Source organism: Myxocyprinus asiaticus, chromosome 26 (genome assembly GCF_019703515.2).
Source record: "Myxocyprinus asiaticus isolate MX2 ecotype Aquarium Trade chromosome 26, UBuf_Myxa_2, whole genome shotgun sequence".
NCBI lineage: Eukaryota > Metazoa > Chordata > Actinopteri > Cypriniformes > Catostomidae > Myxocyprinus > Myxocyprinus asiaticus.
Genome location: NC_059369.1, coordinates 22,652,791 through 22,675,687, shown reverse-complemented (window position 1 = coordinate 22,675,687; position 22,897 = coordinate 22,652,791). Strand labels below are relative to the sequence as shown.

The window sequence follows — 22,897 nt, the reverse complement described above, 5'->3', positions numbered from 1 at the left end:
ACTACACTTCACAAAAAGAGCATGGACAGCTTTGGAGAGAGGTGGTATTACAATGTACTGCCCGCAATGACAGTTCAATACTGTTTCCTGCATACGGAGAGGCCTCCCTCTGCCTGTATGAATAATCTATTTCTTTCAAACAGGTTGTGCAAAATAGATGATTACCTAAGATAATTTGTTTTAAACTGTAAATATGCCAAGTCTGATGCGAAGTCCTTTTTTAGTTTTTGCTTCGTTATGCATTAACTAAAGAAAAAGTCAGAATCACATGTCAGAAACATTGTACAGTATCTGTCAATAAAATTAAGAATAAGATGAGAATGCGAAACAGACATTTATCCTATACCTGTTATGTAATATTTGGGGTCAGTTTATCCTACACTCCATGTGACACCATTGTTAAAGTAAACACATGAGTATCAGCCTCCCCAACATTAACTTTGCTTACAGAGTGAAACCCTCGTTTGTAAGAGATCTGTCCACCTTTGCAAAATGTGATCACAGTCCATTGACCCTCAATAGGTAAGCTTTTGGGTCTACATTGGGGTAATGAGACCTCCATCAGTGCAGGATAATGCTTTGCCCCCGGGCTGAACAGTAATAGACTTCGTATGGCAAGTGGATTTAAACCCCAGAATTGATTTTGAAATTAAGGTGTTGGTTAATTTTCTTCAATCTGAGGAATTAATGCAAATCCTGTGAGAGGTATGTGATGTCAGCATGTATATTCAGTTAGAGTTGAGATGTTTGACTTAAAGGGATAGTACACCTAAAATGAAAAATCTGTCATCATTTACTCACCCTAATTTTGCTCCAATTAAACCCATATGACTTTCTTCTGTGGGACACAAAAATATATTAGAATATTAGGGACTGATGGTTTCAGTCACCATTCACTTTCATTGCATCTTTTTTCCCCCAAACAATGAAAGTGAATGGTGACTAAGACTTAACATTTTTCCTAACATCTCTTTTGTGTTCTACTGAAAAAAGAAAGTAATACAACATGAGGGTGAAGATCATTTTAAAACTCAGTACATCAGTCTTAAGAGCACATGTTCATGAACTGAATCATGATCTGTACAGTTTTCGGTGGCTGAACATTGTCATGACAAGGGTAACTACTTCTCTGATCAGGAGAGTGTGGCGCTGACGAGAGACCCTGAGCTGGATTATGATGCTGTTACACCGTGTTGGACGAGTGTGTCATGTGCTTGTGCTGGTGCTGTGTCTGTCTGCGGCTGAGGACTTCGACTGGACAACGAACAACCACGACTCCTTCTATTATGGCACTTTTCCAAATGGTATGGTCCCACCACCATGCACAGCCCTTAGGGAATTAACATATCTGCATTGGTATCAATGACTGTTTGAAATAAATAAGAGTAAAGCATCTTCAACATTTCCATATACGAACAGTATAGGAAAAGAATGTTTTTTTCAGAAATATGCAGATTACCAAGTATACAGGAAGGTTCTAATAGCTGTGGAGCATAGATTATTTTATTTTTTTAATAAAGACCAGAATATGGAGTTTTATGGAAAAAGATGCTTGGAAAGCATGGAAACTTATTCAATAACTGAAGTAACAAATGAGTCGATAAAGATGTGCTACCATGAAATCATTAGCCTTCCATATGTGAAATGCAGCCCTTGTTCTTTTGGATTCTGATCTGAAACTTTCTAAGGATTTCTGTTAATGCTGTGTCTCCTCTACTGTGGGAAGCAGGCACTGACCTTGTGTTGTTTCATTTTGTCAGGATTTTCGTGGGGCGCCGGCGGTTCAGCCTATCAAACCGAAGGAGCCTGGGACAAAGATGGGAAAGGACTGAGCATCTGGGATGTGTTCACTCATAAGAGGGGCAAGATATTCCTGAATGACACTGGAGACTCTTCATGTGAGGGATACTACAAAATCAAGGTGACCACAAATTCTCCAACAGGACATTGCTTCTTCCTGTGCCACTGCCTATAAAATTCCCCAGCAACTAATTTTTGGCATTCTTTATTTTGCTATGTAGGATGATATCTCTCTGATGAAAGAGTTGCACCTGAATCACTACCGGTTCTCCATCTCCTGGCCCAGGATCATGCCCACTGGTATTAGATGTAAGTGTGTACTGCTGCCTTTACCTGTGATACCTGTGATATTAATGATTGTCATCTGATTATATTTGCCATCTGCATGTTTGCAGCTGACCATGTGAACGAGAAAGGAGTGAAGTACTATGATGCTCTTATCGACGGGATGCTTGAAAACAATATTACTCCCATAGTGACACTTTATCACTGGGACTTACCACAGGTGTGTATTGCAGTGAGGGCCTGCATATATCTGTTATTATTTAGCATTCTAATATATTGTGCAATTTATTCAAAAACCACTTTAAAAAGCTGTCATATAAGCTAGTCAGTTCCTTTCATTTTAGCCAATTATATTATACATTACATTTTACTTAATTTAGTCAATTCAGAATATGGTTATAATTCTTCTGAGCATGGTGAGTAGAGCTTCCAGTATCATTTCTAGTTTAGCACGGTTCAATTACAAACCGTTCCCGGCCCAGGTTACGTAACTGTACTGGTGGAATGCCTTTAGAAGGTGCCGACTCACGATTGGTCACTTGCCTAGTCAATCCGTTCTAATCCTAATTTTGCAGCACCATGATGGGGGGAAAAAACGTAACCGTGCCAACAAACCCATATCGATACAGAACAGCACGGTTCCACAATGAGAACCATTTAGCCCGTTGGTGGAAAAGCACTAAGAGTCTCAAACTTTGTTCAAAATAAAGTCACTTGAATTCATCAGCTGGATTGATGGAGTTGATATTAGAAGGACTTCAATCCTTATTAAAGGTTTAATCATTTATTGTTCTATCTGTACATTTTGGACAGGTTTTGCAGGACAAGTATGGAGGTTGGCAGAACATCAGCATGGTTAATTATTTCAATGATTTTGCCAACCTTTGCTTTGAGCGATTCGGGGAACGTGTGAAATACTGGATAACGTTTAATAACCCATGGGTATGCTCACTCTATATATCACTAGTTAATGCAGCCTATTGAGAAAATGTGTACAAGGTATGTTCATTAATGTGCTCGCTGTGTATCAGTCAGTGGCAGTGGAAGGATATGAGACTGGAGAGCATGCTCCAGGACTGAAGCTTAGAGGCACTGGAGCCTACAGGGCAGCTCACCACATCATTAAGGTGACAAGAGACATCACTACCTGGGGCTAACATTGTACTTGGGGTTAGCATTTTACAATGGAGTTATCTACAATGCTTTTTGTTTGTGTTGGTTTACTTACAGGCACATGCTAAGGTGTGGCACACTTACGATTCTCAGTGGCGAAGCAAACAAAGAGGTGTGATCTTACGAATACCTCCTTTTGGTCTAGCACTAAAATGTGATGCACTTAGTGAGGCTGCTTTTTGCTGGTCTGCTGCTTCCTTCTCTAGGTATGGTGGGAATTTCACTGTCTGGGGACTGGGGAGAGCCTGTGGACATCACCAACCAGAAGGACATTGAAGCTGCTGAGAGATATGTCCAATTTTATATCGGCTGGTTTGCTACACCTATCTTCCATGGGGACTATCCTCAAGTTATGAAAGACTTTATAGGTAGGCCTGCTACTGTTGCATTGTTTTATTCACCCAACAATGAAACTTCTGATGTAATTTACTCACCCTTATGTTGTTCCGAATTCTAATTTCTTTCTTTCATGGAACACAAAAGGAGATGTTATGTAGAGTGTTAGGAACTGACAGCCTCAGTCCCCATTCACTTTTATTGTATATATATATATATATATATATATATATATATATATATATATATATATATATAAAAAGATGCAACGAAAGTGAATGGTGGCTGGGGCTGTCAGTCCCTAACATCTCTTTTTGTGTTTCACCTTAGAAATAAATTGGTATGGTTTTGAAACAGCATGAGGATGAGTTGGGTAAACTATCCCCAGATGATTGTTGAAAGAATGAGATAAAGGATGGCACAAATCAGCATACTGATGACAACATTATGTCCAAGGGAGGAAAAGTGCACAGCAGGGCCTGGGAACATCTCGTCTCCCCACCTTTTCCTCTCAGGAGAAGAGCTACATAAAAGGCACCGGTGACTTCCTAGGAGTGGGGCACTTCACAACACGCTATATCACCCAAAAAAACTTCCCTTCCAACCAGGGCAGCACCTACTTCACAGACCGGGACATAGTGGAGCTGGTCGACCCACGCTGGCCTGATCCGGGTTCAGAGTGGCTTTACTCTGTTCCTTGGGGCTTCCGCCGACTGCTCAACTTTATAAAGGTAAACAAAGGCTGAGTTGGCTATGACCTGTATGTAAAAGCTTCTTGTTTCATACCATTTCCCCATGCTAAAGTGTTTATCCTCTTTTAATCTTAGTATCTTTAAATGCAGATATCTCACCCATATCTGTAGTATTAACCCATATCTGTAGTATTAATATCTTTGACAGTATTATGTCAAGAAAAGGCGTGATCAGATCAACAAAAACAGAATTCAGTGTTTAAAATTGTTTAACATGTCGTATGCACTTTCTTGAGACTCAATATGGGAACCCAATGATCTTTATCACTGAGAATGGGGTCTCAGAGAAGATGATGTGCACAGAGCTGTGTGATGACTGGAGGATACAGTATTTAAAGGATTACATCAATGAGATGCTAAAAGGCAAGTGATCCACCAAGCTTCCTTAAGTTATTTTGGACACCTAATATACATTTTTAAACCTCAAATTTAAAAGTATGAGGTAGGTGGTAGTGATGTGGTGGAAGACTATGAGATGTGCTGTTAGTCGCTTTAAGCACCTGCTAAATAACAAATGATCATATGTATTTTATTTGTTTTTATCCTGCAGCTATCAGGGATGGAGTGAATGTGAAGGGCTACACTGCCTGGTCCCTCCTGGACAAGTTTGAATGGGATGAGGGCTATTCAGAGAGGTTCGGCTTGTACTATGTTGACTTCAGGAACAAAAACAAACCTCGCTACCCCAAGGCCTCAGTTCAGTTCTACAAACGCATCATTAGGTCCAATGGATTTCCCAGCCAGAGAGAGGTACTTTTAAAAGTTTATTTTAAGATACTTATTAAAAGATTAGAACTGAATGTTATAATTACCTACAGACATATTAAAGTACCAATGTTATAAAAATTATGTAGTGTGCCCACTGTCTCCCTTTTACATTTTAAACATTTGGTTGACTTCCATGTTGAAGTAATGTTGGAGTAGAGTATCTGTTTTAGTATGTAAATGTTAATATTTACAGAGAGAATTTAGCAATTAAGCACCTTTGGGTACTATGCCAGCTGCCCCATTTTGTTATCAACTAGTAAGAAAATGACAAATCCAAAATGTCTTAGATGAAATTACCATTTAAATGGTATTTTCTATTTATTATTTTGAACAAAATCCTAATCATTGTCTTAGACACATTCCAAATGTTTATTTTCAAATGATACAAAATAAGATAATATAATATATAATGTTTTTTTAATAAATGATGTATTTATTACATAAATGTGATGTATTAAAGGTGGCATAATCACAAAATTAAACAGGTAAGTTAAATACTTCATAATAGGACAGATTAAAAAGTTGCATCTTGAAAGGAGGGTCCATGTGAGAAGATCCATCTGTAACTGACAGAGAAAGAAAAAAAGTGTGTACAGATTGAGAGACTGTATAACTGAAACAATGACTGTATGCTCATCATTGGCAGGTTGAGAACTGGAAAAGGACATCTACAGAGACTTGCTCCTCCAGCAATCAGCTCCTGGCTGCAGGTCAGTGGAGCATTGATTCTAACTGTTGAAGAACATGTCAAACTGGGGCAAACAAGAAAAAATTCCATTTGTTGATCACAGGCAGAAAGCAAATTAAGTAGCCTTTAATCAAGAAAACACGGGTACAAATTCCTCTTTAACAGTACATGAGAACATTCCTAGTCTTCATCTGGGCCTCTGCTGTTTTATTATACTAACCCCATTTGTGGTTTAACTAGGTTTCTACTTAGCCACTTGTGTCCATAGGGAATTGGAATGCTTTCCATGAGAACAGATTGACAAAGTCTTTGATGGAGGTCTGAAATGGAGACTGAATCGTAACGTCTAACAGGATTTTTCTTTGTTTGCCCCTCCAGCTAGAAGAAAATCCAAGGAAAATAACGATCATGCACAGATGCCAAAGGTTTGGCCAGTGCATGAAGTTTAGACACTTGGGTACATATATAATTGTATTCTTTTCATTTGGCTTTGCAAATTTCCGGCAATGTCCTTAAAAGCCTCAAAATGATTGTGTGGTTTGATCAGATAAACCACAAGAATAAATCATCTTCCCTGGTCCTGAGAAACTGGAATGTCTGAAATCTTTTGAAGTGTCCAGCTTTAGAGGCCAGCTAAACATTTATTATAAACTTCTACATAAATTCTTAATTAAGTGCCACAACATTAGACAAATAGCCAGATCAGGTATTTGGTCAAGACTGTGAACAAAAAGTGACACTTGGTGAATGTGTAGCACTTAAGAACTATAAAGAAAAATGTTATAGTTGTTGAATTGCAATTAGTCTTAAGATTTAGTTCATTTTCATGACTTCCAGGCTTGAAAAATAAATAAATTATATATATATATATATATATATATATATATATATATATATATATATATATATATATATATATATATTCCTTGATATTTCCAGGTTTTCCATGACTGAGGGAACCCTGGTATTTGTGTGGCAACTCAGGAGATCAGAAATGTGTTCAACGTATACGTTAGGTGAACTGTTGCTTTAAGGCATGGTCACATTTACCTTTGCACAGCGAAATTCTGCAGGCGAAAAAGGATGTTGTTAAGAGTGTGAAACCTGCACTGCCAAATCAAGCAACGTCCTATTGGTCAATGCTGCAAAGTCGCATCAAAATTCACCAAAACATGTAACCCCATGCGAAACTCACGTTGCGAAATTTCTTTCATTGGAAGTAAATCATGCCACATTCCTAACTGTGCGGATTCCCACTGACATGACTGTATTTCGCCAGTGGGATTTTGCCATGCAAAGTTAAATGTGTCCTAGGCTTTAATAAAAGCTTTCTTAGCTGAGGTTTTGATTATGAGCAGATAATAATTTGATTAACTGCATCAGTATTTGATGCCTTTTAGTCTTATTACGGTTTAATATTAGGTCCTTTTAAATAGCACGTATATGGCTGCAGAATGAACTAATAAGTGTGTTAAACTAAAAGGATGCTTGGTAGATGCTGTCCTGTCACTTATAACCCACTTAGTTGACAGTAAAGCTTTGAGCCGCTTTATTGTAAACTTTACACAGCAGCCCTCAAAGGGTTAATGTGTCCTGATGCCATGCTAAGATTATTTCTTTCTCTTCATTAGAGGAACAGCGGAATACGGCTGCCAATATTCTAAGACTTATTCATGGTAAGGCATCATACATACACACTCAAACACAACAGCTAGAGTGTGTTTTGAAAAGAACTAAATTAACCCTTTGAGTGCTTTGTTTGCTAAAGCAGTGTGGAAATTGATTATAATGCACTGGGCTAGGCTAACATATTTGAGCTGATAACTTAATGCATCTTTGTGTTTGTGTTTCAGATCCTTTAACCAGTCACATGGAGATGGTGACTGAGATTGTGGTTCCCACAGTGTGCACCCTCTGTATTCTGATCAGCGCTGTCTTTCTAATGTTCCTGCTACGCAAACGCAACTAGCACACAATGTTTTCAAACATTTAATGCTGTGTGCATCCAGGGAGAATGAGGTTAAGGTCACTATGCTGAAATTTAAAATAAAGAATAGTCATAAAATTTGAGGGTTATCACACTTTTTGACCAATTAATTTCCATGACTTTTCCATGCACTTTCTATTCATTTGTGGTTACAGATTTTTTTAGAATAATTTTGATTCAGACCAATTTGCAAATGAATCATTCAGACAGATTTATGAACAAGCTGACCAATTCATTGAAAAGAACCAACTCAAGAGAACAATTCACTCACATATCAGATAAATGCCTAAAAAAAAACCATACAGTATACTGTATATATTCTCTATACACTTTTCCATGAAATTTTAGAAACGATCCATTTCTCAACTATAACCATGTTAATGCTTCCAAGAACTAAGCTGTAGCTGTTTTAAACCCAGTTGAGACCCTAATCCTAAACATCTGCAATTACTTAAGTCATTAAGAAAACTGTATGAATTGCAATAAACAAAAGAGTTTTTGTCGAATCTTAATTCATGTTTAAGGTAATTGTGGTCATAATATTGACTCTTACCAGTGTTAAGAGAAGCTGATGAGACTACAGCTCACTATAGTCCTGTAGTAAGCCATCTTCTCATTTTCTCCACTCACAGACTCATCCAAGGGTAAATCTGTGTTTGTATAATCAGATAATTTGAAATATGTAATTTCTTTTTGTTTTCACACAAATTCGGATGAGAGTACAAAGAAACTATCCAGCGAACAGTTGAAAAGAACATGCAGTGCCAAAGCCACAGGCATGTGAGGACCTAATAAAAATAACAAAAAAACTCAACAACAAAAGAAATCAAGAAGATTGTGTAGAAAAATATTAAATGGCTTCACCTAAGTCAAAATTGATGTGGTCTACCAAGGGCTTGTCACTGAGATGCAATGATGTCTTGACCTCCCGTGACCCCTGTCCACTAGCCACCTCCACGCCCCAAGAGAATGGCTGTTCCCTGGGAGAAAAATGCAGCACACCAGCACTAAGTCCCATGCTGGTAAATCGCATTATACTGCCATTTCATACAATACAAACTTCACATACAGTGCATCCAAGTATTCACAGCGTTTCACTTTTTCCACATTTTGTTATGTTACAGCCTTATTCCAAAATGGATTCAATTCATTATTTTCCTCAAAATTCTACAAACAATACCCCATAATGACAACGTGAAAGAAGTTTGTTTGAAATCTTTGCAAATATATTAAAAATAAATAAATAAATAAAAATAAAAAAAATCACATGTACATAAGTATTCACAGCCTTTGCCATGACACTCAAAATTGAGCTCAGGTGCATCCTGTTTCCACTGATCATCCTTGAGATGTTTCTACAACTTGACTGGAGTCCACCTGTGGTAAATTCAGTTGATTGGACATGATTTGGAAAGGCACACACCTGTCTAAATAAGGTCCCACAGTTAACAGTGCATGTCAGAGCACAAACCAAGCCATGAAGTCCAAGGAATTGTCTGTAGACCTCCGAGACAGGATTGTACTGAGGCACAGATCTGGGGAAGGGTACAGAAAAATTTCTGCAGCATTGAAGGTACCAATGAGCACAGTGGCCTCCATCATCCGTAAATGGAAGAAGTTTGGAACCACCAGGACTCTTCCTAGAGCTGGCCGCCTGGCCAAACTGAGTGATCGGGGGAGAAGGGCCTTAGTCAGAGAGGTGACCAAGAACCTGATGGTCACTCTGACAGAGCTCCAGCATTTCTCTGTGGAGAGAGCAGAACCTTCCAGAAGAACAACCATCTCTGCAGCACTCCAACAATCAGGCCTGTATGGTAGAGTGGCCAGACGGAAGCCACTCCTCAGTAAAAGGCACATGACAGCCCGCCTGGAGTTTGCCAAAAGGCACCTGAAGGACTCTCAAACCATGATAAACAAAGATTGAACTCTTTGGCCTGAATGGCAAGCATCATGCCTGGAGGAAACCAGGCACCGCTCATCACCTGGCCAATACCATCCCTACAGTGAAGCATGGTGGTGGCAGCATCATGCTGTGGGGACGTTTTTCAGCGGCAGGAACTGGGAGACTAGTCAGGATCGAGGGAAAGATGAATGCAGCAATGTACAGGAGACATCCTTGATGAAAACCTGCTCCAGAGCACTCTGGACCTCAGACTGGGGCGAAGGTTCATCTTCCAACAGGACAACGACCCTAAGCACACAGCCAAGATAACAAAGGAGTGGCTACGGGACAACTCTGTGAATGTCCTTGAGTGGCCCAGCCAGAGCCCAGACTTGAACCCGATTCAACATCTCTGGAGAGATCTGAAAATGGCTGTCTACCGACGCTCCCCATCCAACCTGATGGAGCTTGAGAGGTCCTGCAAAGAAGAATGGGAGAAACTGCCCAAAAATAGGTGTGCCAAGCTTGTAGCATCATACTCAAAAAGACTTGAGGCTGTAATTGGTGCCAAAGGTGCTTCAACAAAGTATTGAGCAAAGGCTGTGAATACTTGTGTACATGCGATTTTTTTTTTTTTTTTTTTTTTTTTTTTAATACAAAGATTTCAAACAAACTTCTTTCACATTGACATTATGGGGTATTGTTTGTAGAATTGTGAGGAAAATAATGAATTTAATCCATTTTGGAATAAGGCTGTAACATAACAAAATGTGGAAAAAATGAAGCGCTGTAAATACTTTCCGGATGCACTGTAGTTATGCCTGCAGACAGTATATAGCATTTAAGAAATGTGCTTTTACTTACTTCTCATAAAAGTAGCTAATGAGTGCAGGTTTAATTTGCAGTTGGAACACATGGCCCTCATCATAGTTGGCTGTTTTATAGTACTGCAAACAGGACCTAACATCGACAAACATGTTAAGGACACATATTACACGATCGAACAACAGACATAAGAGTGGAGTATATTTTTGTGTTTGCATTCACAATATAATACCGAGTTACAACAAGGGTTCCCATACCTTTAGTTTAGGCAAAGTAATTTTCATGAATTTTCTAGTTGTTTGTAACGTATAAGGATTTAAAAAATATATTTTATATAGATTGCACTCACAAAGAGCAATTTAAAGCATATGAATTATTTTAGAGCTGAGCATAACTAGAAAAATGTAGATTCACTATTAAAACAATTTCCATAACCTTTCCATTACTTTTGAAAGATTTTATTAATTTCCATGACTATCCAGGTCTGGAAATCACAATTTAAAACTGCCTTATATTTACAGGTTTTCTGTGACAGGAATCCCACAACACTTAAGCATAATCACAATTCCCTCTTCAAAATATGCATGGTATGATATTACCTCTGTGTGAGTTAATTATCATAATTGTTCTTTGATTAAATAAATTTTTTTTAGAGAAAAGGCAGAGAACTCACTGAGTGAAAAGGAAGAGGCGATCATGAGGCAGATTGAGGAAAGTGCTGCAGGTTCCCAAGATCTCCAGCAGGTGGTGCAGCTTCCTCACTCTTATCACCTGCTCCTGCAGCTCCACCTCAGTGTCCAAGTAGTAACTCTGAAAATGACATAAAACACATAAACAAGACAAGCACCAACACCTATCTCATGGTTCATTTTCATAAAAAACGTAAAAATCAAAATGGTGTCCTACCAAATAGTTGAGAGTTGTAAGTTCCTTTCCTTAAAAAAAATAAATTAAAAAAAATATAAGACAAAGTATCAAGTCAAAGTATTTGTGAGCATCTAACAGCTAAACGACCATCTTACAGGGTAATTCAGCAGATGAAGTGAGCAATAAACAAAAAAAGTGCTACATCTGAAAAAAGTTAAATAAAAAGCTCATATTTCTTATTTCTGTCGAAGGCTTTATCAATGTACCAACGAGGTAGTTGATGAAGTCTTTCCTTATCTTGTCCAGGCCCAACTCTAGCAGCATATTAGCAGGAATGAGGCCAGTGAGAGGCACTGTGTCCATCTGCTGCTGGTAAGACTGCAGGATCAGCTTACTGAGAGAGCTACTGCTGTCTTTGTGGATCTAGGGAAAGAACACCCTCATTACTCATCAAGCATTTTATCTTGAAATATTAATATATATGAGATACCCGATAAAAACATCTTTCAAAGAATTTCAACACGTAATCCAAATATTTGATTTGCGTGCAAGACTGACATTATTGATGTAAAATATGCTATTCAAAAATGACCATCAATGATTTACACATTTCCAAAACATCTTATGAAACTGTTGCACGTACCCATGGTTTGATTCGACCATGTCTCACTGCTTTGACGACAATTTTCAGACAGTCTGTTATGTCTTGATAAGAAGCTACACCTGTCAGAAAATAATAACAATTGATTGTATAATTTGTTTCATTGTATATATGAAAATTTTGTAGAGTATAAAAATCTATACAAACTCATATGTAACTAAAATAACTAATATTTACTCCTCCTCATCTTCTCCCACAGTTGTTCTGTAAAGTCCAGATCTCCTCTATCAATGACCATCGAGCTGAAAGCTGCTGCTTCTGTCTTTGCCTTCTGGCTCTATAGTACACCATTCAATTTAGCGTTTTGTGATAAAAATGTTAATGATGTAATAATTAATTGTTCTTGTGTTAATTTACCTCAGAAACTTTGGCCATGTGTCCTGGCACTCCATGTGCAATGTTCTCAAGCTCTAAAATGAGGGGAAAAGCTCCTTTATTAAAGGGATAGTTCCCTAAAAAATGAAAATTCTCTAATCAATTGCTCACCCTCATGCCATCCCAGATGTGAATGTGACTCTGTCTTCAGCAGAACACATTTAAAGAAAAAGAAAAATATATCTCAGCTTAGTAGGTCCTTAAAATGCAAGTGGATGGTGATCAGACCTTTGAAGCTCCAAAAAGAACAGATAGTCAGCATAGTCAGTCAATATTTAAGTACTTTTCAACTATAAATCATTGCTTCCGTTCAGCAGCAGTATGCATGTCTAATGTATTCATGTTGGCATGTTCATGCGAGAACTGACACATGAAAGAGCAGCGCTGTTTACAACTGAGTAGGAGGAATGCTGTACAGAAGCTTTGTTTGTTTTGGGATTTTTTTACTCACAATAGTGTGTTTGTGTGCTTATCCTGGATGTCTCAACCAAGAGGTGAACGAGAGATTACATCAGTAACATGCCAACATGCATACTGCTGCTGACTGGAAGCGATGATTTATAGTCAAAAAGTACTTAAATATTTATCTTTTCCACACCAAAAGCAATAGTATCCCTTTAGAAGACATTAATTTAACCACTGGAGATGTATGGATGATGCTTTTGCTGACTATCTGTGATTTAGGAGCTTCGAAAGTCTGGTCACCATTCACTTGCATTGTATGGACCTACAGAGCTGAGATATTCTTTTAAAAATATTTGCTTGTGTTCTGCGGAACAAAGAAAGTCATAAACATCAGGTATGGCATGAGGGTGAGTAAATGAGAGAATTTTATTTTTTTTGTGAACTAAACCTTTAACAAGCACAAAATTCACAGTAATATTTAAACACAAAACAACTTATGGTTATTAATACAGGTACTTCACCCTCTACAAGAGCTCTGGTTAAATCCACAGCAGACTGAGTCTCCATTGGATCCAACCATTCAATTTCTCCTGTCCTCAAGCCCTCTGCCAAAGCCTAGTAAAATATTGTTAAACAAAATGTATTCTAATGACAATCACAAGAAATAGCTTTGTAACATAATCCTAGGTAATTCTTGGTGTTTTTTCAGTACCATGGCTAAACTGGTTAGGAATAAAGCCTCGACTGAACCAGATATTCTGTGTATTGACTTCATGAACTTCTTTACTGATAAAATTGAAATAATCAGAAATAAAATTGGAATTATGCAATCATCTGTCACAGTACCATAGAAAACAGTACCTCATAATTTTCCTCACGAGCAGTTGCAATCCTTTGCTGTTATAGGTCATGAAGAGCTAACAAAACTTATCGAAACATCAAAGCCAAAACATGTATGTTAGATCCAAAACCAACTAAGCTCTTAAAGGAGATATTCCCTGTAATCTCAGAACCTCTTCTTAATATTATTAACTCCTTAGGAAATGTCCCAAGAAACTTTAAAATGGCAGTTAACAAACCACTTAAGAAGCCACAGCTTGATCCTGGAAAACTGGCTAATTATAGACTGATTTCAAATCTCCTGTTTAAGTCAAAAATACTAGAAAAGGTAGTATCCTCCAAACTATGTTCATTTCTACAGAGAAATAGTATATATGAACAACTTCAGTCAGGATTTAGGCCCCATCACAGTACAGAGACTGCACTTATCAGAGTTACAAACGACTTGCTCTTATCATCTGATTGCGGCTGCATTTCTTCTAGTGCTTTTAGATCTTAAAATCACATCACAACATCATCACAACATGCTCTTGAATAGGCTTGAGAATTATGTTGGCATTTGTGGACTTGCATTAGCATGGTTTAGGTCCTATTTAGCAGACTGCTACCACTTTGTCTGTGCAAACGAGGAATTGTCAAATCAAACAAATGTTAAGTATGGAGTGCCACAGGGATCAGTTTTAGAGCCATTGCTTTTCTCCATATATATGCTTCCCCTGGGAGATATTATCAGGAATCGTGGAAAAAGTTTCCACTGTTATGTCGACGATACCCAACTTTATATTTCTTCGAAATTTCACAATTCTCCAAATTAGCAGAGTGCATCAATGAAATCAAAGATTGGATGGCCAGACATTTCCTTATACTCAATTCCGACAAAACAGAGGTACGATTTATTGGACCAAAAACCTCTAAAAATAAGCCGCTAAAATATAATTTGACTCTCGATGGATGTACTGTTACATCGTCTTCAACAGCGAAGAACTTAGGTGTTATATTTGATACTAATCTGTCCTTTGAAAATCAAATTTCCAATGTTTGTAGAACAGCATTCTTCCACCTCAGAAATATTGCTAAGTTACGACACATGCTCTCTGTTGCTGATGCCAAAAAACGAATTCATGCGTTCATGACCTCAAGACTAGATTATTGTAATGCATTACTGGGAGGATGTCCTGCAAGTTCAATAAATACACTTCAATTGGTTCAAAATGCAGCAGCCAGAGTGCTGACTAGATTCAAGAAATATGATCACATTAGCCCCATTTTATCATTGTGTTACATTGGCTACCTGTTAAATTTGGTATTCATTTTAAAATTGCTTTAACTACGTACAAAGCTTCGAATTGTCAAGCTCCACAGTACTTAAGTGACCTGCTACCACGCTATATTCCATCACGTTCATTACGATCGCAAAATTCTGGCCTGTTAATAATATCCACAAAAGGAGGTCGATCATTTTCCTATTTGGCTCCTAAACTATGGAATAGTCTCCCTAACATTTGTATAGCACTTTTCAAGGCACTCAAAGCGCTTTACATAATATAAGAGGAATTTTCCTCAACCACCACCAGTGTGAAGCATCCAACTGGATGATGCTATGGCAGCCATAGTGCGCCAGTACGCTCACCGCACACCAGCTATTGGTGGAGAGGAGAGAGTAGAGTTATAGAGCCAATTAATGGATGGGGATTATTAGGAGGCCATGATTGAGAAGGGCCAATGGATGGAATTTGGCCAGGACACTGGGGATACACCCCTACTCTTTACGAGAAGCATCCTGGGATTTTTAATGACCACAGAAAGTCAGGACCTCGGTTTAACATCTCATCCGAAAGACAGTTAAGTCTTAAGTAAAGTAAGTCGGTTAAGACGCTAAGTAAACACAGACTGTTCACTCATTTTTGACTGTTGTTAGTGATATTTCAGTGCTTGGTAATGGGAATAAGCTGCGAAGCGGAAGTCTGTAGCATCCGCATTGGAAGAACATGCTAAGCATAATGGGTAATTTCGCTGCCTGTGGAAAAAGGTGGATAGATGAGTCTTTAATCTAGACTTAAACTGATTGTGTTTGCGTCCTGAATAAATCTAAGGAATTATTATTATTATTATTATTATTAACATAAATCCCTTTCTCACTAAAGGCCGTGTGTGGACATTTGGTTTCAATGGCAATCCCTGAATAGGTAAGTACACAATCACACACATTTACATGGTGAAGTTACTGGGCTCTAAGGCTCTCTGCACGTGCCCTGTACGTGTTTGTGTGTGAAAGAGAGACAGACAGACATACAGCATGCAGAGAGAGTGAGAGAGAAAATTCACATATATGATGTGCTAGATTTTATTACGTTTTTTTGAGCAGTTCAATATGAAAACAGCCAAATCGCAGACATTTAGGGAATTTAGAAATCCCGACTGGTCACTTTTTAAGGTTCAAAAAAAGAGGAAACATCCGTGAAATGCGGACGTATGGTCATAATAGGTTCCATTTAAAAATCTTCAGATTTGAGGCAAGTACCTTTGCATGATTTCTGCATTGACAAGTGCCGCCTTCTCACGCACTCTGCTGAGAACTCTTTCACATACACTCACAGCGTGACATGAGATATGAAACTTGTAAAGATGATTAATAAAACAAAAGATTGGTTTAAATGTTTTTCATCTTTGTTATCTTCCAAAATGACAGACAGTTTTTGGAATTATCTGTCAATGTTTAAAAAAAAAAAGGAAAGTGATGGAGAATTAGTTTAATGCAACCTCTGATTATTAAATCTGGTTCAGAATGTTTCAGCATTGGCAGCTTTTGGGGGGCTTATCGTTGTGACATTCATTTTCCAGTAGTCTTTAGGCCACCTGTAGTTGTTATAACACCCTATAACAGTGCATAATTATCCAGACCCTTAGATGCTCACCATCACCAGTAACATTAGTCTAGCTGATAACAACAACTAAGTGGAAGTGTGGACTCTCATCCAAGAGGAAGTCTCACGCCGCAATGGCACCGACCGTGGAAAAGTCAGGAAAAAGGTTGATATAGCCAGGCATACACCTAATTTATCAATCAACTCCCAATTAGGCTTCTTTAGTTAGGTCTGCCAGAACCAGAAACATTTATCATGCTCTATAACCCTGCGAAAAATGTAATGGCATCTACGCTAATATTATTCTATTTGTTTCCCTGTCTTAACCTTGGGATTCATATCCCGAGGTTACCAGAGCCGGCCAGATCCACCTCCGTTCCTGCTTGGTGTCAGACTCCACTGCTATGCGTCTCTGAGTGATGATGACTAAACGCAGCCGGTGCCAGCCAGACTTCGTAATAGACTGACTATTACGATGGACTTCTGGGGATGAATTGATGACAACTCCAACCATAAGACATGGGATACTTCATATGCCACTGCCTGAACCTTGGATTTAGGATAGACCCCACCGAAATGACCTGCTGGATGAACTGCGATGCACCTCGCTGATCTCTGCCTGCATCCCCTTGGTCTAATGATGGACTACACTCTTAAAATGGAATACATAGACTTTAAATTATTTGCCTACAAAAGCCTTCATCGGCCAATTAACAAAGGATAATGCATCAATGTGAACTTCTGCAGTTAATCCAGGCTGAACTTCAAAGACATTAGTCATTAATCTTACAGTTCATACAAAATCTTTGTTTAAACAATGGCCCTTAACACTTACTTAGCTTACTAATTTTAAACCATGACCTGCACTGCACATAAATAACTAATACTGGCATTATATTCATGCTGTTTAGCCAGAGGGGAACTGGCCCCCACAGTGAGTCTGGTTTCTCCCAAGGTTACTCTTCTCCATTAACCAACATCTTTTTATGGAGATTTATGTTCCTTGCCACAGTCGCTTCGGTTTGCTCACTGGGGTTCTAAATACAATTATGATTTAACTATTTATTTTTATACACAATTTACAATCATATTTAAACAAACTACACATTGATGACTCTAAGACTTTATAGATATTACAGTTTTCATTTTCTGTTAATGCATGATTTTCTGTAAAGCTGCTTTGAAACTATGTGTGTTGTGAAAAGCGCTATACAAATAAAAAATATTTGACTTGACACAGTATTTTAAAACATTTTTCATGCATTTAGAATGAATCTACAACAAACTACTGCAATTCTATTTTATTTGAAATCTATAATACAAAATTCAACTTCAATGCATCAGTAAAGCCCAATCTGAGTTCACCTACCAGAAGGAACTCCATCTCTCGGTGGGTCTGATACAATGGACTCCTTAAGTCTCCAACAGCAACTCTGATATTCTGCAAACAGCAAATTGCATAAAAACAAATGTTTCAGTACAAACTGATGCTAAGTCAACATCCATAACAGATGTGAACAGAATGGCAAAATGTAGTAAATGGAACCAAAGAACTGGATGTAACTAGATGGAAAAGGAAGATTTATAGATAAATAAAGTGCAATGCATGCACTGGTTCTAACCAGAGTAGCCAGTGAAGACAATGGAGGATACTCCAAGATTTTCTCCACGTTGTTCCATTTGAGGGACGCTATTACACTGCTCTGAGACTCAAACACCATGCTCTCCTCTTTCATAGAGCAAAACAGGTTGTACTGGGCCCAGCCTTTGGTCACTACCTGAAAAGATATTCATATTAGGCCTAACATCTACAGTTGAAGTCAGAAGTTTACATACACCTTAACCAAATACATTTAAACTAAAATTTTCACAAGTCTTGACATTTAATCGTAGAAAACTTTCCCTGTCTTAGGTCAGTTAGGCTCACTACTTTATTTTAAGAATGTGAAATGTCAGAATAATAGTAGAGAGAATTATTTATTTCAGCTTTTATTTCTTTCATCACAATCCAGTGGGTCAGAAGTTTACATACATTTTGTTAGTATTTGGTAGCTTTGCCTTTAAATTGTTTAACTTGGGTCAAACGTTTTGGCTTCCACAAGCTTCTCACAATAAGTTGATGGAATTTTGGCCCATTCCTCCAGACAGAACTGGTGTAACTGAGTCAGGTTTGTAGGCCTCCTTGCTCGCACACGCTTTTTCAGTTCTGCCCACAAATTTTCTATCAGATTGAGATCAGGGCGTTGTGATGGCCATTCCAATACCCTGACTTTGTTGTAGGGATGCACCAATTCGATACCTAGATCGGTATTGGCTCCGATACTGACATTTTTAAACGGATCGGGTATCAGTCCGACGGGCCCGATCCAAATCCGATACTGTGTGTTAGTCATGTTCGTTACTGTCAAGCTCAAAAAATGACATAAAAGAACCATAAAAACACAATTTAAGTAGTTCATATGACTTCATTTTATTCAAAGCCACTTGAAGACGTGCAATAGCTCTGTAAATCACAAAAGGCTGTGTTTTATAAGTAAATATATAAAATGCAGCTCCAGCGTGTCAGTGAATGGTGCTGCTCTGTTGACACGCGCGCCTATTTTTTTAGCCTTCACGCAGTGCGCAATATTTGAGCGCTACTCACGAACAACATCTCAGATGTAGATGCTCAATAGTTCGGTTCACTTATAATATGCATTTAGAATGGCACTAGAGGTGCTTTTTTTTATACCAGAATTTGAATAAGAAGCCAATTAAACTACTGTGAACTTGCCTACAAACAGACACATACAGGACTAAAAGCGTGAGGGTTTAAAAGTTAAAGGTGCACGACTGAGTTATATTACTATATATTACTTTTATAATATATTATTATCATTTTCATTTGTTTATAAATTATAATAATATTTAAGTTGAATGGGTTCCAAAAAATAACTGTGTGAATGAAAAGTGAGCTGATATCTTACAACTAAATTGAACAAGAAAGATCTGAATCCTTTAAAGTCCAGATACAAGTTGAATTTTTTTTGCAAAAAACAAAAAGGCTTCTTTTCTACTGAAGACTTGAATACTGGAATTACTGTTAATTTTGCTGCTACATTATCCAGTATACTAGTTAATAATAAAGTGTTTCTTATTAAACTATACATTTATATTGAAATAATGTGTAGTTAGAGGTTTGTGTTTCTTTACATATTAAAGAGCACACCCTGTTAGTTCCACACAATAATGTAAAGATATTCTAAACTGATTAAAAACAAAACAACACTGGTATTGGATCGGGATCCGTATTGGCCGACACTGAGATTTCCGATATCGGAATCGGAAGAGAAAAAGTGGTATCGGTGCATCCCTTAAGCTATTTTGCCACAACTCTGGAGGTATGCTTGGGGTCATTGTCATTTGGAAGAACCATTTGCAACCGAGCTTTAACTTCCTGGCTGATGTCTTGAGATGTTGCTTCAATATATCCACATAATTTTCCTTGCTCATGATGCCATCTATTTTGTGAAGTGCACCAGTCCCTCCTGCAGCAAAGCACCCCCACAACATGATGCTGCCACGCCCATGCTTCACAGTTAGGATGGTGTTCTTCGGCTTGCAAGCCTCACTTTTTTCCTCCAAACATAACGATGTTCATCATGGCCAAACAGTTCCATTTTTGTTTCATCAGACCAGAGGACATTTCTCCAAAAAAGATCTTGGTCCCCATATGCACTTGCAAACTGTAGTCTGGCTTTATTATGGTGGTTTTGGAGCAGTGGCTTCTTCCTTGCTGTGCAGCCTTTCAGGTTATGACGATATAGGTCTTGTTTTACTGTGGATATGAACACTTGTCTACCATTTCCTGGAATTTTCCAAGCTGCTTAAAGGCACAGTTAACTTAGTGTATGTAAAGTTCTGACCCACTGGAATTGTGATATAGTCAATTAAAAGCTAAACAATCTATCTGTGAACAATTGTTGGAAAAATTACTTGCTAAAACTATAGTTTGCTAATATGAAATCTGTGGAGTGGTTCAAAAATGCGTTTTAATAACTTCAACCTAAGTGTATGTGAAGTTCTGACTTCAGCTGTACCTGATGGTGAATAATAGACCATTTCAAGGACTTTTCATCGGTTTAAGGAAGTGACGTGTTTGTTCCTTGAACATTTCCTACTAGTTGTCAAACTTATTCTAAACAACAGCGGAAAGCTCTTCATTCATAGTGACTTTAACACGATTACAACGTTACTAATGTAACATGATTGTCATAAAATGTCATTATTAAAATGTGGACCATGTTGTTCTGTGGCTGTATGCTCCCTGGATGCCTGGAAATAATGGAAATTAAAGTGTAATTAAAGTGAAGATCTCAGAGAAAGCAACTACAAATGGACACATGAATAACTGCAGTAAAGCGAGACGGCTGGATACATGCAGTACTAACAACTGTAGCACATATCTTATCTCTGGGTTTAAGTTTGAGAGGTAGAGCTCTAAAAGTGACTATAGAATGCTCCCATTATAATAAATACAGCTGCACAAGTCATTTACTATTACATTTAGTCATTTAGCAGACACTTTTAAACGACTTATAAACAGACAGCTTCATTGAATGGCTTAATTAGTTATAATAGGAGCAATCCAATATTCCCAATCTTTTCGCTGAGGAAATAACTGTTAGCATCTGAACTACGATACAATTTCATCGCCTCTCATGTAGACGGTCATTATCAACGACTCGTCTGGATAAGTCACTTCAGGTAAACATTTGATGTTGTTTGAGAAAATATTTTAACTCAGAGCCTTATTTAAAAGATCCGGTAATTTATACTGGAAATGCTTTAGGGCCAGTAGCGTTCCAATTCCTTTGTTATTGTTTACATCCTTGAAATGGTCAGTAAGAGGGATATCATTTCTTACTGTAGAGGGATGGTGCCTTTTCTGATGCTCTTGTTTAAGGTCATCCAATGTGGTAAATGAGGCTTCATCTCCTGTTTGGTCTGAAGGAAACAAAGTTGGAAAGAAATGAGAAAGTTCCAACTAGTCTGTTTACAATTTAATATTAAAAAATAAAAAAAAATAAAAAAATAGAGTGTGATTCAGAGCTTAATTCCCAAATAATGTATAAAGAATGAATGTATTGCACAATTACCTTTGCAGCTGACTGTAAACAGTTTGATTCCAGTAGTTTTGTTCCCATTGTAGATAGTCTCTGCCCCGAGCCAGGCAGTGGCACATGGGTCTGACTTGTCACATCGGACCCAGAGAGGGTGCAGAGTCCCTGGGGCTTTCACCAGAGGCATGTTAGGGTTCTGAGCCATGGTGTACCATGACAACAGCTGTCTGGAAGATTAGAGGGATTTATGGTAATAAACCATACAAGAACAATATTAATTTTAGATGAGAAAAAAGGCAACACAGTAATAAACTAATAATTCTTTAATCATAATATATTGCAACAAGGAGCTTCTTTCACCTTGCTTTCATGACAGAGAGAGGCTGAGGACTTGAACCTTGCTGCATTTTAATGGGCACTTCTTCAACAACACTGGTGTCATCTGTAACGTCAACAGCTTCTGGTTCAATCTTTGGTTGCTTTTCCACAGAAAAATGTAAAGTTGTGTAATTGTGAAAATAAGAACATAGTGTAATTTGTATATAGTGGTCATCATAAACTGACTTACTGCTTTCTCACAGATAAAGATAGACTGGTTTCCATTGATTATGTTGTGCAAAAGTTCTTCATTCTGCACCAGCAGGACTGAAATATCATCCTGAAAATAAAACAAACAAACAAACAAACAAACAAAAAAGACTAAAGTAAAACAATTATGCCGATAAAGTATCAAAATGCATGACGAATGTGCATCTATTTTAATTATGTGCATCCCAATTAGTTTTACCGTAAAGGTGGAGTTTTCTTTACTTTCATCTTGACACAACCTACAGAGAAAGAAACTTTGAGTAACATATAATTAACTACTCTAAAAATATAATCTAACTTGTTCAGAGTTCCAAGAAAGTATGCGTAAATGGTCAAAACAAAACAATTATATACAATTTAGTTAAAAACACGATATCAAAATCACTCACTTGAGAAATTTAACGAAAGCGTTGGCTTCCGAAATTATTTTGGAACCCATTCTCTCGTTTGAAAGTAAATTTCAATTTTAAATAGTAAACAACTACAGACAGTTTGAATGAGAAACTTGCAAGACAAAAATATTTGATTACAGCCCGCCAAATGTACGTCACCAGTGTTAGACGTCCTTAAGCCACGCCCAGTGGTCGTTCAAAAAAATAACCATTTGACCAAAATTGCATTTTAGTTTGTATAAAAAAATACATAATTTCAATTTTAATGTTTTAATGACATATTAAAAATTTTACATTTAAAAATAAA

At 37.7% G+C, this 22,897-nt stretch overlaps 2 protein-coding genes across 8 annotated transcripts; one reads left to right on the top strand and one right to left on the bottom strand.

The window, feature by feature from the left end:
• Positions 1 to 456: 456 nt before the first annotated feature.
• Positions 457 to 7,867, top strand: lctlb (lactase-like b). Of its 4 annotated transcripts, none has more exons than XM_051657101.1 (15): positions 457 to 705; positions 1,138 to 1,304; positions 1,761 to 1,921; positions 2,022 to 2,109; positions 2,196 to 2,305; positions 2,899 to 3,027; positions 3,117 to 3,212; positions 3,316 to 3,370; positions 3,465 to 3,626; positions 4,051 to 4,325; positions 4,583 to 4,709; positions 4,897 to 5,096; positions 5,761 to 5,824; positions 7,434 to 7,478; positions 7,656 to 7,867. In XM_051657101.1, exons 2-15 carry the CDS (start codon positions 1,175 to 1,177, stop codon positions 7,769 to 7,771), a joined length of 1,758 nt encoding a protein of 585 aa, XP_051513061.1. In that variant the 5' UTR covers positions 457 to 705; positions 1,138 to 1,174; the 3' UTR covers positions 7,772 to 7,867. The 4 variants fall into 4 exon arrangements, with proteins under 4 accessions (XP_051513061.1, XP_051513062.1, XP_051513063.1 ...); XM_051657102.1 differs by having other exon boundaries at positions 1,087 to 1,304; XM_051657103.1 differs by lacking the exon at positions 7,434 to 7,478.
• zwilch (zwilch kinetochore protein) lies at positions 5,401 to 22,739 on the bottom strand. Of its 4 annotated transcripts, none has more exons than XM_051657105.1 (19): positions 22,588 to 22,739; positions 22,398 to 22,437; positions 22,179 to 22,268; positions 21,971 to 22,089; positions 21,647 to 21,837; positions 21,415 to 21,494; positions 18,131 to 18,286; positions 17,878 to 17,949; positions 13,326 to 13,419; positions 12,382 to 12,434; positions 12,202 to 12,301; positions 12,007 to 12,086; positions 11,630 to 11,786; positions 11,403 to 11,431; positions 11,170 to 11,306; positions 10,536 to 10,631; positions 8,654 to 8,769; positions 8,343 to 8,439; positions 5,401 to 5,680 (listed from the first exon to the last, which is right to left on the bottom strand). In XM_051657105.1, the coding sequence occupies exons 1-18, from the start codon at positions 22,635 to 22,637 to the stop codon at positions 8,348 to 8,350; spliced, it is 1,752 nt and encodes a 583-aa protein (XP_051513065.1). In that variant the 5' UTR covers positions 22,638 to 22,739; the 3' UTR covers positions 5,401 to 5,680; positions 8,343 to 8,347. The 4 variants fall into 4 exon arrangements, with proteins under 4 accessions (XP_051513065.1, XP_051513068.1, XP_051513066.1 ...); XM_051657106.1 differs by lacking the exon at positions 5,401 to 5,680 and adding an exon at positions 5,738 to 5,866; XM_051657107.1 differs by lacking the exon at positions 5,401 to 5,680 and adding an exon at positions 5,832 to 6,180.
• Between the last annotated feature and the right edge of the window lie 158 nt (positions 22,740 to 22,897).